General features: G+C 39.1%; 1 protein-coding gene across 1 annotated transcript in view; it reads left to right on the forward strand.

Annotated features, from left to right (window-relative positions):
* The window catches only part of ZSWIM5 (zinc finger SWIM-type containing 5), a 166,921-nt gene that overhangs the window by 100,519 nt on the left and 50,496 nt on the right, over window positions 1-15,906 (forward strand). Inside the window, exon 2 of the mRNA XM_020897427.2 lies at window positions 13,350-13,706. Within this exon, the coding sequence (XP_020753086.2) occupies window positions 13,350-13,706 (357 nt within the window). The remainder of the gene's footprint in view (window positions 1-13,349; window positions 13,707-15,906) is intronic.

Here is a 15,906-nt window from a genome sequence, read left to right on the forward strand (position 1 = left end):
CAATAAAAGGGCTACCCTGGTGGCTCAGATGGTAAAGCATCTGCCTGCAATGCGGGAGACCTGGGTTCGATCCCTGGGTCAGGAAGATCCCCTGGAGAAGGAAATGGCAACCCTCTCCAGTACTGTTGCCTGGAAAATTCCATGGACAGAAGAGCCTGATAGGTTACAGTCCATGGGGTTGCAAAGAGTTGGACATAACTGAGTGAACTTCACTTTCTTTCTTTCTTTCTTTCTCTCTCTCTCTCTCTCTGTCTCTCCTTTCTCCTTTCTCCTTTCTTTTCTTCTAAAAAACAATAAAACTCTTAGAAGAAATCATATGACAAAAGCTCTGTGGCATTGTATTTGGCAGTGATCTCTTTGATATGATACCAAAGGCACAGTTAATAAAAGAAATTGGATTTCATGAAAACTAAAAATTTTGTACATCAAATGACTGTCCATAAAGTAAAAAGGCAATGCCCAGAATGGGAAAAAATATTTATAAATCATATATCTGATAAGGAATTAATATCCAGAATATGTGAAGAACTCCTAAAACTCAACAACAAAAGAGCAAACAACTTCATTCAAAAATAGGCTAAAGACTTAATAGACATTTCTCCAAAGAATATATACAAATAGTTAATAAGCACGTTAAAAAAAAAGCTCAGCATCACTAATCATTAGGGAAATGAATGCAAATCAAAACTGTCTTGAGATAGCACTTCATACCCAGTAGGATGGCTATTACTTTAAGAAACAAAATCCAGAAAAAACAAGTGTTAACAAGGATATGGAGAAATTGGGACACTTGTATACTGCTGGTAGGAATGTAAAATGGTACAGCTGCTATGGAAAACAGTATGGAGGTTCCTTTAAATTATTTAAAATTGAATTACCATATGGCTCAGCAATTTCACTTCTGGGTGACATATATCCCAAAGAATTGAAAGTAGGGTCTTAAAGAAATATTTGTTCACCCTTATTCATAGCAGCATCATTTACTATAGCTAAAATGAAAAGAGGGACTTTCTTGGCAGTCCCATGGTTAAGACTGTGCTTCCACTGCAGGGGGCACAGGTTGAACCCCTGGTTGGGTAACTAAGATCCTGTATGCTGTATGACTTGGCCAAAAAAGAGAAAAAGCAAAAATGATGGATGAGTGGACAAACAAAATGTGGTAATACAGAAAATGGAATGTTATTCATACTTAAAAAGGAAGATAATTCTACAATATGCTATAATATGAATGAACCTTGAGGACATTACATGTGTACTAAAATCTCTTCAGTCATGTCCAACTCTTTGAGACTCTATGGACTGTAGTCTGCAGGCTCCTCTGTCCATGGGATTCTCCAGGCAAGAATACTGGAGCGGGTTGCCATGCCCTCCTCCAGGGGATCTTCCTGACCCAGGGATCAAACCCACATCTCTTATGTCTCCTGCATTGGCAGGCAGGTTCTTTACCACTAGCGCCACCTGGAAGCCAATATGCTATATTATGAATGAACCTTGAGGACATTATGCTAAATGAAATAGCCAGTCCCCAAAAGACAAATACTGTTTGATTCCACCTACATGAAGTACTTAGAGTAGTTATAATCATAGAGACACAAAGCAGCATGGCAGCTGCCAGGGACTTGGAGGAGGGAAGAATGGAGAGTTATTTTACAAGATGTAGTGAGTTATGAGGATGAATGGTGGTAATGTCTGTGCAACAATGTGAAATGTATTTAATACCACTGAAATGCACACATAAAAATGGTTAATATGAAATGGTATGTGTATTTTAGCACGTTTAAAAGAAAACCAGGTATACAGGATAGGATCCAAAGCTTGCCAGCAAGACAGCATCAGGCATTCTTCTTCAATTAGTTTATAGCAGTTTACAGCTGTTCAGGAGCTATTCTTTACCCTCATTCTTCTAGGTGATGCTCAAGTGTAAAGAAATGAGATCCACATTGAACAGGTCTAGTAGGTGCCCTGACTTAAAAGGCTTATGTCCCAAAGGAGTCAGTATCTCTTATAGAAGTTCCATAGGCATAGTAAGCAGGGTTCCCATAAGGGCTGTGCCAAGTTAAAAAAGTCACCGCTCAAGGGAGCCCTAAGATTTGGCATAAATTAGGTATTTATAATTCTTCCAGTTCTAACCAATCAGGTGTCATTTTTAGCCATAATGTTGCTTAGGAACATAGTTGGCTTTCTACCTTTATCAGGTTTTCAGGGGAACATAGTTAAAATTTTAATCAAAGGTCAAAGTCTTGTGAAGAAAGATACTTTTGTTAACCCTTTAACCACATACATATTAATCCATTTATACCTCACTGCAGGCTTCTTTGGTGGCTTAGCAGTAAAGAATGCATGGTTAGATCTCTGGGTCAGGAAGATCCCCTGGAAGAGGGCATGGCAACCCACTGCAGTATTCTTGCTGGGAAAATCCCATGGAAAGAGAAGCCTGGTGGTCTACAGTCCATGGGGTTGAAAAGAGTCAGACATGACTGAAATGACTGAGAAAACATAAATATCTCACTACAACAAAATAGTATTATTATCCCTTTTTACAGATGAGGAAATTGAAGTGCAGAAAAGTAATTTACTTGAGGTCACACAACTATTAAAAGATGGTAGAACATGAACCCAGGCAGCATGACTCCAGCATGTACACTCTTAATCATTGTGTTAGGCAGAATAATAGCTTTCCAAAAATGTCTACATCCCAGTCATCTGGAAATGGCAACCCACTCCAGTACTCTTGCTTGGAAAATTCCATGGATGGAGGAGCCTGGTAGGCTATAGTCCAGGGGTCACAAAGAGTTGACAGGACTGAGCGACTTTCCTTCCTTCCTTCCTATATTATGAGATAAGGAGGAATTAAGATTTCAGAGAGGGTTAAATTTACTGATCAGCTGGCCTTGAGTTGAGGAGGTTATCTTGGATTATCCAGTAGTCCCAGTGCAGCCACAGTGGTCCTTATAAGAGAAAGAGGGAGGCAGGAGATTCAGTATCAGATTGATACAGTGGAGATGCAGCCCTTACTAAGGCTGAAGATGGAGGAAGGGGCCACCAGCCAAGGAAAAGCTGAAAAAGGCAAGAAAATAGATTTTTTTTCTCTCTAGCCTCCAGAAGGGATGCAGCCTTGCAGACACTTTTTTTGGTTGTGCCGAGTGGCATGTGGGATGTTAGTTCCCCAACCAGGGATCAAACTCACCTTCCCTACAGTGGAAGTGCCTGAGTCTTAACCACTGGACTGTGAGGGAAGTCCTATAGACACTTTGATTGTAACCTAGTGAGGCCCATTTTGGACTTCTGTTTTCCAGAACTGTAAGATAATAAATTTATGTTGTTTTAAGCCACCAAGTTTTTGGTAATTTGTTACAGCAGCAATAAGAAACTAATATAATCACTATACTATCCTGCATCTCATATTATACTTCTTGCTGTCAGGCCTTCCCACAGGCTGGTTTGCATCTGCATATGCCATTCTGTCTCCTTTCCCTATTTCTGGCCCTCTCTTCAGTCTAGATTGTTGTTTCACCCTTGCGTTTCCATCTTACTCTGTGGCACTTCTGACATTGCTTCTCAGGTAATATAGATCTTAGCTACCTGTCCACCTTGTTTTCACTTTCAAGATTTAACTCAAATATCACTACTGCCTGAAAGTCTTCTCTGAACTCCAGCCCCTCAACCTGGACTAGTTATTCCTGCTCTGTTTTCTGTAATAGCATTTGCCAATCTTTGTCATAATATTTACTTTCTCAGTTATAAATGTTTACTTGTCTGCTCTCCCACTAGACACTGTTTCTTCTCATCTTAGTATCTTTGGTACCCAGCCTAGTACCTAGCACATTTTAAGAACTTAAATAAAGTTTAATGAATGAATCAATGAGTTATTCTATCTCTTAGAATTGCTGTTGGAATATTATATTTATCCTGAGCTTGAAAATCTTCTTTTTCTTCATTAGAGTATGAAAAATAAGAAAAATAGCTCACTATGGTGGCCATTAAAAATACAGTAATAACACTGATGATCTGAGATTCATCTTTTTCAACATTCATTGTAAATGATCATTAAGTTTTAGTGCTATTTCCCTAGATAATAGTGATTATTTTCCATTGTCCCTTCAATTTTGCATGAGAATAAAGTCAAATATTTTACCTGGCAAAACGTTTTGCCTATTGGGATTCCATGTGTGGTGTTACTTAGACCATCTTTGTGGACCTTCTAGATTTTTATCTTTCAGCTACCGCTCAGGTAAGAGTATCTCCATTCACCTTGCAGGAATCTTCACTTCCATGCCTACAAAAATATTCTGTAGCCTTCTTCTTCACTGTATTCTTGGTCTTGAGAGTCCCTACATAAAACATAAATGAACTCTTTAATCTTAACCTGGCTTATACAGGAGAAAACATCACCTGACTTTTTTGTTGTTTCTCCTACAGGCTCCTCAGTAAGCAAGTTTGCTGACTCACAGAGGCAGCTTTTCTTTTCCTTGATGTCTGTAACTTTTGAGTTCTGGTGTACTATAATTCTGAGGCAAGGCCTGAATAAATTGAACTTTGGTTTAGATCATGACTGTTTTATAAACAAATTTAAACTCAGTTTAAAGAAAAGAAAAATAAATTACATTACACAGAGCATGAGAACCCATAGAAGCACAATCCACAATTTAGATATTCCAAAGGTGATTCTGGGAATCTTTCTAAAGAAGTATACATGAGGAGGAACATTCTGTTCTGCAGTTTTGTTCCCTGCCTTTGGGGATGAAGCAGCAAAGGAGTTAAAAGCCATATAAGAATAATGGGCACAAGGGAAAGCTGGCCAATTGATGGGATTGTACAGTAAGAATGTAATTTTCATTCAGAAGAGTTGCTGACATTAGAGATTTTTCCAGTGAAGAATGGCTCTTGGATCCAATGGATGATGTGAATGCATTTAGAACCCTGAATGAAGGCTTAATGAGAATGTCTTCTATTTGATTGGTGTTTGTATGGAATCAGATTACTGTAGAATGTGGAAAAATGGTTTGCTCAGTTTCTAAACAAAATGAAAAGCATTGTCCTAATTGAATTTGTTTTGACATTCTTGCTGCCCCACACAGGTCAAGCTGCAAGATGGAACAAAAGAATAAAGCTAGAGGGTAATGTGAGGCCTTGACCAGAATGCTGTCAATGTTAGGAATGGTGTTCTTACTAGCATATGAAACCTTTAAATAAAGAATATTATGAGGGGTATGCATTCATCTCCGTATTAAAAAGGCCATGTTGGAAATAAAATGTCATGGAGTTTAGAAAAAAAATGAGGATTAAGATCTCCTGAAAATTAGCCTTTTGATTGCTGCTAGAATTTGATTTTATGGGCGTCTCTGATGGGTCAGACGGTAAAGAATCCGCCTGCAATGCGGGAGATTCAGATTCAGTCCCTGGTTCAGGATGGTCCCCTGGAGAAAGGAATGGCAACCCATTCCAGTATTCTTGCCTGGAGAATTCCATGGACGAAAAAGCTTGGTGAGCTACAGTCCATGGGGTTACAAAGAGTTGGACATGATTCAGCAACTAACATACACATACGATACTTATGCATAAACATTTTTCTTTAAATCATTTGAGGTTAGGGCTCAGCTCAAAATGAGGGGGCCTTTAGATATTGTAATAAAGGAGTTAACTGCAGTTATAGTTGGAATACTAACATAATAATATTTTTGTAGTATTACAGTATATGTGCTCAGTCGCTCAGTCATGTCTGACTCTTTGCGACCCCATGAACTGTAGCCTGCCAGGCTCCTCTGTGAAATTTTCCAGGCAGGAATACTAGAAATCTCATGGACAGAGAGGCCTGGTGGGCTGCAGTCCATGTGTCGCAAAAAAGTTAGACACAACTTAGTGACTGAACTACTACACCACCAGACATTAGTGTAAATGCTACATATTAACTCATTTTAGTAGAATTTCAGTGTATTCTGGTGTCTTGATTCAGGCCATACAACTCAAAGAAGTAGCCAGAAGCTTTTCCTCTTGGAAAAAGATATATGGGTAATTTTAATGCTTTAATATAAATCTGAATACTATTTTGAAGACTTTTCAGAAATAAACATCTCTTCACTCAATATTGTGGTTGATCAGCAATGGCTCTGGGTGTCCTTTTCCTTTTCCCATTGAAAAGCAACTCTTGTTTACTTTTCTGTTTTTTTTTTTTTTTTTTTTAGTTTTCTGTTTTTCCCCATTGATGTAGACTACTAAATGGAGTAGGGTAATTTCTGGAAATCATTCTATAATTATATATTGTCCTTTTCTCTGTTCAAATGAATAACCCAGGCAGTAGTTATTGGCCTATAAGCTCCTTTTTGGCAACATGTATACCTTGTATATATGCACATTGTTTTTGCAGAGAACTGCTTAAGAGATGTGATATTTTTTCCAAGTTGTGTTTAATTCTGTGAAGTGAGAAGCAGGCATTGATTTGCAGTTCTGAACAGGTTGGTTGTCCATCAGTATATAGACAGCTTATTCCATAAGTCTTCTGCTCCACAGAGGGGCTGGGGTAGGGGGAATGAATTTATCATTTTTAAGTGATTATGCTTTATGCATATTAGATGTTTAAATGAATTTTCCAGACAAATCCTTCCCATTTTATTTTCTTCTACATAAAATGTTTCTAAAATAACAAAAGAAAGATAATTCAGTCTTTTAAAATATACATGTAATCCCCTTAACAGAGATCCAAGTAGAAGAGTACTGGTAAACTAGGTAATGCAAGGCTATCTCTAAGTGAACGCCTGGGCTTGGGAAGGCTCATTATCCTGTAACTGTGTTGCTGGCACAGATGGAGAGCAGAGACCATTGCCTGCTGAAGCTGGTGCTGAGAAGGGCCTGTGGCTGCTCTTTAGAGGTTAATACAAGGAAGCCCTCTTGATTTGCCAGAGGAGTCTGGGAGGGGAGCAGATGGCCACAAGAAGGGCCCTCCAGCTTACTCAGCTGCTCTGAGAAGCTTAGGGTGACCTCTCTAATACAAACAAACCAAATAGCTTTCAGGGTAATGGGGCAGCATCATTTATATTCCCAAATAACAATACTGCTCCTCACTTTGCAATCTCTCGCACCCTCATCCGCTGTGTGGGTGCCATCTGCTTCTTATAAACTTATGTAGGCTGGTTGGGATTGCTATTGACTGATATCTCTGGGAAATGTGTTCTTTACTAATTACTTTCGTATGAATCTGATAGGCATATAAGTATTATGTCTGTTTGCATAATTAAGAAACTGAGGCAAAGAGGAATTGAGGGGCATTGGAATTAGAATCCAAGCACCTTGATTCCTCAGCTCAGTGTATAATAGAATGGGTCCAAAAAAAAAAAAAATAGAATGGGTCCATAGAGCCATTCCAGCGCTCTTGTTAAGCAGTAGTTATCCAGCTTTTGAATAAGGTTTTCTAGAAGGGAAATTAGTTATTTTGAGGTTGTCACTTTCACAGTTTTAAGCCTTTGTGTGACTACCATTTTGCTAAATGACAGGAAAAAGAGTGGCTTCTAGTATACTGCTATAGCCTTCCAGGAGATAGGAATTAAGTGAAAAGATCTAATTTATACTATATAGTTTCATCAAAACCAAATTTGTTCAAGAGAAAAGTGTTCTGGTGCAAAGAAGTTACCTAGTTTGTGTGTGTGTGTGTGTGTGTGTGTGTGTGTGTGTGTGTGTACTTAAACTGACTATAAGAAAAATTATTCTTTTTGTGAACCACTGCTCTCCTTTTCCCTGCCATTGGCTAAAACTACATTCATTTTCAGCGTTAGCACCTGCTCAAGGGTCTGGTGAATCAAAAGAGCAATGAGCAAAGTGGTTTTAATTGCCCAAGCTTTACTAGAGGCGTTTTTGCACTCAGAAACACAAAAGACTTTGAATGGTGTCAGAGGGCTATACTGAGAAGTGCTTTCCTTTAGAACTTTCAGATGATTCACTCCCTGTGTTGAGATATTGTCTTGTATGGATGAGTTCACGAGCCCATCTTCCTTCCAACCGGGAGAGTATCACAAGCACTTGTCAGTTTCAGTTGCCTTTAACAAGTGCCCAAGAAATCAGGAAAACATTAAGAGTTTACTGACTTGTCATTAGTGCATCTTTGTATAGCACTGTGCTTGCTAATTACTTTTATAAAATTCTGTATACATAATTTTAACTGCATAGTTATATTCAGTACGACTTATTGTAGTAAAGAGTACAGGCTCTGGGACCAGACTACCTGGTGCAAACCCACTTCAGCCTCTCACAGGCTGTGTGATGTTAGATAGTTTCCTTTACTGTCTGAGCCTCAGTTTCATCATCTGAGAAAGGGGGGGACTAATACACAAACCTATCTTGTAGAGCTGTTGTGAGGATTTAGTTAGATAATACAAGGAAAGTACTTAGAATACTCTCGCACATAGTGAGTATCCAATGATTGCTAGCTAATGAAACTTCATATTTTATATTTTATAAAATGGGTTGAAGATTGGCAGAAGCATAACAGGTGTCCATATGAGGCATAAATATGAATTATGGAAAATAATATCAATGTTTCACTATTATTAGCTTGTATTCAAATTATTGTTGCTTTATTCACCATCCCAGTAAAACTGTTTAATTATTGGCTGATTTTATTTTATTATAAAATCAGGAATTTCATAAGCATGCTTAATTCTCTGTAAATCATGAATGTGGATGTATACATTAAAGATTCAGTTTAGTGTTCATTTATTCATTCATCCATAAACAAATACTTATGAAGCTCTTAAAATGTGCCCGAGATGAAAACATAGGATGAAAAAGACAACCCCTGTTTTCAAGGAGTTCACAATCTAAAGGACAAAGGGAAATATAAAAACTATTAATTACACTGATATCAAGTGCTGTAAAAGAGATATGGCTTATAAAAAAATAAGAGTTCAGGAAGCATTTAGGACTTCCCTGGAGGCCCAGTGGTTAAGACTCCACACTCACAATGCAGGGGGCAGGGGTTCAATCCCTGATTGGGAAAGATTGCACATGTTGCACCATCAAAAAAAAAAAGGAGGAGAAGCATTTGATTCTCTAAGGATATCAGGGAAGATTCCCCAGAGTAGGTATCATTTGAGTTGAGAATTAGGATAAGGAGGTTTTCCCCATACCAGGGGAAAACATTGCATAGTCAAGAATCTGCAAGTAGTTTAGTATGTTTAATGTACTGAGAAGTGGCAGGAAGGAAGTCTGAAGAGATAAAAAAAGACTGCATCATAAATTTGAACTTTATCCTACTATCATTTGAAAGATTTTAAGCAAACATTTTTATAAATTTTTTTTTTCTATGCTAGATTCTGTGTTAGATACCAAGACTATGAAATGAATAGGTCATAGTTTAGTAGGAATGCCATGATTTAGGAAGATCATTCTTTTCAGGTTATGGAAGGTGAGAGGGAAATCAGACTAGGAGGCAGGAAGATTAGTTAATCCAAGTAGGAGATTATTATGATCTTGGTCTGAGGCAGTGTTAGGGGAGTTAAAGGAGAGTGTCGTGGTCCGGGCGAGGGTTGGAAAAGGATTTCCAGACATGAGACAGAATGAGAGGGAAATTAAGTTTATCAGAATGGGAGACACTGTTAGAACAGCGGGCCAGCTCAAGAGAGAACCAACACTGAACAGGGATCCTTGCTGCTCTGCTAAGTCGCTTCAGTTGTGTTCGACTCTGTGCGACCACATAGACGGCAGCCAACCAGGCTCCTCTGTCCCTGGGATTCTCCAGGCAAGAACACTGGAGTGGGTTGCCATTTCCTTCTCCAATGCATGCATGTATGCTAAGTCGCTTCAGTCGTGTCCGACTCTGTGTGACCCCATGGACAGTAGCGCACCAGGCTCCTCTGTCCACAGGATTCTCCAGGCAAGAATACTGGAATGGGTTGCCATTTCCTTCTCCAGAACAGGGATCCTTAGTCCACTTTTATACCCATGGTACAAGGAGTGGGATAGAGGTCTTGCAGGTCATTTGCTGATTGGATGAGGCACATATTCTCTGTGGGGGAAGAGTAAGGTAAATACCTTCTTCATGTGTGCAGTAGGAGAGACAGGTTATACTGCTCAGGAGAACCTGAAATCTGTTAATAGTTACAACATGGGGGAGGGAAGGATGATAAGGATCTGGTTTTTCCATTCCTGCATTCCAAGACCTCCTTGGTTTTATCTACTTTTCCGTCCTTGGGTCACCACAGAGAGGGACTGGAATGGAGAGATACTTAGGCGGCAGAATCTTCAACATTTAGTGACCCTCTTGGGTATAGAGCATCAGGAGGAGCTAGGCTGCATCCCAGAGCCCTGGCTCCTGCATGCTTCTCCAGCCTCATTGTATTCCCCTTTCCACCCCTACCCCCATCCCTATTGGCTTTCCAGTTGCTGGTCTTCTTTCCATTCTCTGAACATTCTGTGTTCCTCTTGGCCTTTGCACCTCTGCATAGTCTTCCTTTGCCCTTTGCATATGCACTTTTTTTTTTTTCTACCTGGAGTCATCTTTACCATTACTCTGCCATTCCCCATCCTTTTGCCTATTAATTCTGATTTATGCTATAAAATTCTGCTCAAAATGTTATTTCCTCAAGGAATCCATCCCTTACCACACCCATCCCTAAACCAGGTCATGTCTCCCATATTATATACATGACTTAGTGACTGAACAACAACCATTCTGTACTTCTTCACAATTAGAACTAAATAATTACCTGTGGATTTAGTTGTTAAATATGTCTTCCCAGCTAGACTGTGTTATTGTTGTTGTTCAGTTGCTAAGTCATGTCTCTGACTCTTTGCAACCCCATGGACAGCAGCATGCCAGGCTTCCCTGTCCTTCACCATCTCCTGGAGTTTGCTCAAACTCATGTCTGTTGAGTAGGTGATGCCATCCAACCGTCTCATCCTCTGTCTCCCCCTTTTCCTCCTGCCCTCAGTCTTTCCCAGCATCGGAGTCTTACAATGAGTTGGCTTTTCACAACAGGTCCCCGAAGTTACATAAATACTATAAACTCAGGGGTTGTTTGGTCTTTTTATAGATGTATCCTTGGGATCCAACATAGCAGATCTTAAATAGTTATTAGTTTAATGAATGAATTACTTTTAAGATACCTTTAGAAAGAGGAGAAATTAACATATTTATATGTTTTGGGTCTTTGAATTTCTTGTAGTCGCTTAGATAAGATATGTGCTGTCTTACATGTGGATTACCAGATTGAATCTGACCAGGGAGACCACACTTTGCATATTCTGTGCCATTTGTCCCTGTTAAGGGACATTTTTTTTTATCAGTTTGCAAATTTAGTATCATAGTAGCTGACCATATACAAGCAAAGGATGAAAATTGAGTTAGTAAAAAAAATTAAGGAACAGTACCCAGCATCATTCTGATTTTCCTAAGCTAGGAAAATGAAATTAGTGTTTGGGGAACACTATAATAGAAACAAAATGTGATTGTTAGGAGCATAGACTCTGAAGCCAGACTGCCTGGATTCAAATCCTAGCTCTGCCACTTAAAGGCTGTATAAAGTTAGGCAACTTAAATAATTTCTCTAAGCCTCAGTTTACCTACAAAAAATGGGGGTAATGTAACTAAACATATAACATTGTGGTGAGGGTTAAATGATATAATGCTTATGAAAGAACACATGGTAAGTGCTCAGAAACTGTTAGTGACGAAAAATTATTTTCTTTTTAAAGCAAAAGAAGCAATTTGGATGTATTCAAGAAGTATATTAATTTGAGGGAAACTCTACAAATTTACTTTTCTTAGGTTTTAAAGCCTAAAATGTTTCAGAATTGAATTTGCAGTCATTTTAATTTCTGTTATCATGACTGTAATCATATAATAAAATTGGGGCAAATTGCATAACTTCTGTGAGCCTATTCCTCATCTGTGAAATTATTATCTGATGAAATTATTAGTCGATTCTGTGTAAAATGCTCTCTTGTAAACTAAACTGTAAGCTCCACAGGCACAAATGTTAAAGTTTCTTCATTTAATAGGATTCAGTTTTGCAACTGGGACACCAGATAGAGTTTCATATGGAAGTGATATTTGAGCTAAGCCATGAAGAACATAGGATTTCCTTATTTGGGAAAGAAATTTTATTTATATTTTCCATAGTTATAAAACTGATTGATCCTTAACACTTTCTTGTTTAGTCCAAGGTTGGGTCCAGCCCATGCCCTGGATTCCCCAGCTGTGATACTGCTAAAGAAATGTTAAGTAAACAGTTACATTTCCATTTCCACTTATGCCACTATTTAGTTTAGAAGGCAGGGGAATAAGAAGTCTTTTAAGCCATGAGCCATTCCTGAATTTTTAACACAATTTCTTGCTAATATTGATGTTTTCAGAGCTCTTGTTGCACATTTAAGCATGACATGTGAGCAAGACTGCTTATAAAGAACTCAGTTGTTAGGGGCCTATGAGACCATTTCAGCACACTTTTTGAATCTTGTCTTATTCCTAAATGGCACTTGGAGCATGTTGAAGGTAAGGAAAACGTGGTACACTTAGCTTGTAGGGAGCTAACCTCATAGCAGGTGTTTATAGTTCAGATTTTTTCCTGGAAGCTGAGATGTCAGAGCCATTGTGATATGTAATGAAGAAAGTGCTGTAGTACAATTTTATTCTAAAATTTCTAAACAGTGTAGAGGCCAGCTAGGGAAGGTGCCTCAGCCATAGAACAGTAAGTTGAAATTTGTTCAAATCTTTTTTCCCAAGGCAGAGCTAGCTTTGTGACTTAGGGATGGGTTGGAGGGATGCAGTGCTTGTAAAACTAAACAAGAAGTCCTTGAAAGTATGTAGTGCATTCAGGCTCACTCATTGTTAAAGCACTTGAGTCCCCAGCCACCACATTGGGCTTCTCGTTGCAGAGGTTTCTCTTCTTGCAGAGCATGGGCTTTAGGGCGTGCGAGCTCAGTAGTTGTGACTTGCAGGCTTAGTTGCCCCACTAAAATTTTAATTCCTGGGTCAGGGATTAAACCTGTGTTCCCTGCATTGGCAGGCAGATTCCTAACCACTGGACCACTAGGGAAGTCTCTTATTCAAGCTTCTTGATTAACCTTTTTGAGATTATGAAAAAAGGTATGAAATGTTCCCCCAGAAGAATGTACATACGTACAAACAAAAGTTTTCTTATTAGTCCTGGAGGTCCATAGACTTCAGGGTAAGGTCTCTTTTTCTAGATTTTGTGTTCCTTAAGAACTATACCTAGATTTCATTGATCTTTGACAGAGCCTGCTGTGTATGTGGAAGATACTCAGCAAATAGTTTCTGAACTGATGAACTGGAATGCAAAATGAAAATCTTCAAGTTTCTTACTAGAGAATCTCTAAACCTGTCTTCTTTGTTTCCTTAGGCTTCCATCTCAGTGGCACAGTAACTGAACCAGCCACTACTTCTGAACCAGCAGTGACTTATAAAGTTGCCATCAGTTTTGATCGATGCAAAATCACCTCAGTGACATGTGGCTGTGGGAACAAAGACATATTCTACTGTGCTCACGTGGTAGCACTCTCACTCTACAGGATCCGTAGACCAGATCAAGTCAAATTGCGTCTTCCTATCTCAGAAACCCTTTTCCAGATGAATAGGGACCAGCTACAAAAGTTTATTCAATATTTAATCACGGCACACCACACTGAAGTTCTCCCTACTGCACAGAAATTGGCAGATGAGATTCTGTCCTCCAACTCTGAAATCAACCAAGTAAATGGTAATTGTACAATATTTTTGTTGCTAAAAAATCTATTTTGTTGCTTTATTGCATGTTTAGAGGTTGGGATACTTTTGCCATTGCAATCACTTATTCTATGCAATCGGTTTATTCTATCCAAACTATTTATTAACTCTGTTTCTTAAAGCCATCCAGTTGTCCAACTCATAAAGTTTGGGCAAAAACGACAGAGAATGTTAGAGTTATAAATTAAACCAGTTTGTGGACCTCATGTGTCCATTTAATCCTTGCCTCTAGGAGCCTGGACTATTCAAGAGTGAAAGAAAACATAAAATAATTAATGTCATTCAGTGAAATGAAATGGATATCAGAATTCCTTAACATTTCAGGATGCTGCATAGCACCATGGTTATTCTAAAGAATGTCTGTTTGCATTGTGTTTATGAGCTATATAATGGATGGAGAGAGATACGATGTTCACTTATTCATTCAAGAAATGTATGTTGAGTACCTGCCCTGTGCATGTGATAGTGCTGATTGTTGAGGGCATAAAACAGACATGGTTCCTGTCTTCAAATATCTTACAATATAATAGAAAAGACAGCTAAGTCTGAAATAAATGCTTGCTTTTGTTATGAAACCAGGTTGTAGATAATCATAGGAAACTGTTGAAGAATTTTGAGAAGAGGAGCTATATGAGCCAATTTTTTCATTTTGTTGGTTGGGTCCTACTATGTTCCAGGCATCATACATGAGAACCTTATGTATGTTTATATATGTTAATTCATTTAGTTTTCAAAACTACCCTGTGAGGTAGATATTATAACCATTTTGTAAATAAGGAAATTATTTATAACCGAGGCTCACCTGACTTCAGAACTCAAGTTTTTTATACCTCTCTATACTTCCTTTCTATTTTTAGAATATAACTTTGGTATTAGTGTGATCAAGGCAGTGAGACTAGGTTGGCCTGTATAATATTATGGTCTATGTGCTAAAGGGCCTGCCTTTCCCAGTTGCCCAAGAGAACTAATCAAGTCCTACATACAACCTCACCACTTCTCAGAAATAAAGGTAGTCAGACAAGCTTCCAGGAACTCTTGCTGACTAGCAGAAATAATCTTCTGTTGCTTTATGCTCAAAATTGTAGTGTTTACATGATGCATGCATGCATGTTAAGTCACTTCAGTCGTGTACGACTCTGCAGCCCTATGAACTATAGTCTGTCAGGCTCCTCTGTGGGATTCTCCAGGCAAAAATACTGGAGTGGATTGCCATGCCCTCCTCCAAGGATCTCTTCCCGACCCAGGGATCGAACCTGTATCTCTTATGTTTGGTGCAGGAGGGTTCTTTACCACTAGCGCCACCTGGGAAGCCCATTTACGTGGTAACGCTCTATTTGAGAGATACTGTTAAAGAGTAGCTTTCTAAAGGGGCTTCCCTGGTGGTTCAGTGGTAAAGAATCACCTGCCAATGCCTCAGCGGTAAAGATTCTGCCTGCCAATGCCAGAGACACAGGTTCCATCCCTGATCCAGGAAGATCCCACATGCCTGAAGCAACTAAGCCCATGTGCTGCAACTGTTGAGCCTGTGCTCTAGAGGGAGCCGCAACTACTGAAGCCCCTGCTCCACAAGTCCACACACCGAAACCATAGAGTAGCTCCCACTTGCCCCAACTAGAGAAAAGCCCATACAGCAATGAAGACCCAGCACAGCCAGAAATAAATTTAATAAATAAATAAAAATAAAATTATAAAACTCTAGTTCCTCTTCACTTTCTGCCATAAGGGTGGTGTCATCTGCATATCTGAGGTTATTGATATTTCTTCCGGCGATTTTGATTCCAGCTTGTGCTTCATCCAGCCTCGCATTTCACATGAGATACTCTATATATAAGTTAAATTAGCAGAGTGACAATATACAGCCTTGATGTACTCCTTTCCCGATTTTGAACCAGTCCATTGTTCCATGTCCAGTTCTAACTGTTGCTTCTTGACCTGTTGCTACAGGTTTCTCAGGAACCATGTCAGGTGGTCTGGTATTCCCATCTCTTTAAGAATTTTCCACAGTTTATTGTGATCCCCACAGTCAAAGGCTTTTGCATAGTCAATGAAGCAGAAGTAGATGTTTTTCTGAAATTCCCTTGCTTTTTCTATGATCCAGGGTACTATGCTAAGTCTCTTCAGTCGTGTCCGACTTTTTGCGACCCCATGGACTGTAACCTGCCAGGTTCCTCTGT

The sequence above is a fragment of the Odocoileus virginianus genome, chromosome 5 (genome assembly GCF_023699985.2).
Source record: "Odocoileus virginianus isolate 20LAN1187 ecotype Illinois chromosome 5, Ovbor_1.2, whole genome shotgun sequence".
Classification (NCBI taxonomy): Eukaryota; Metazoa; Chordata; class Mammalia; order Artiodactyla; family Cervidae; genus Odocoileus; species Odocoileus virginianus.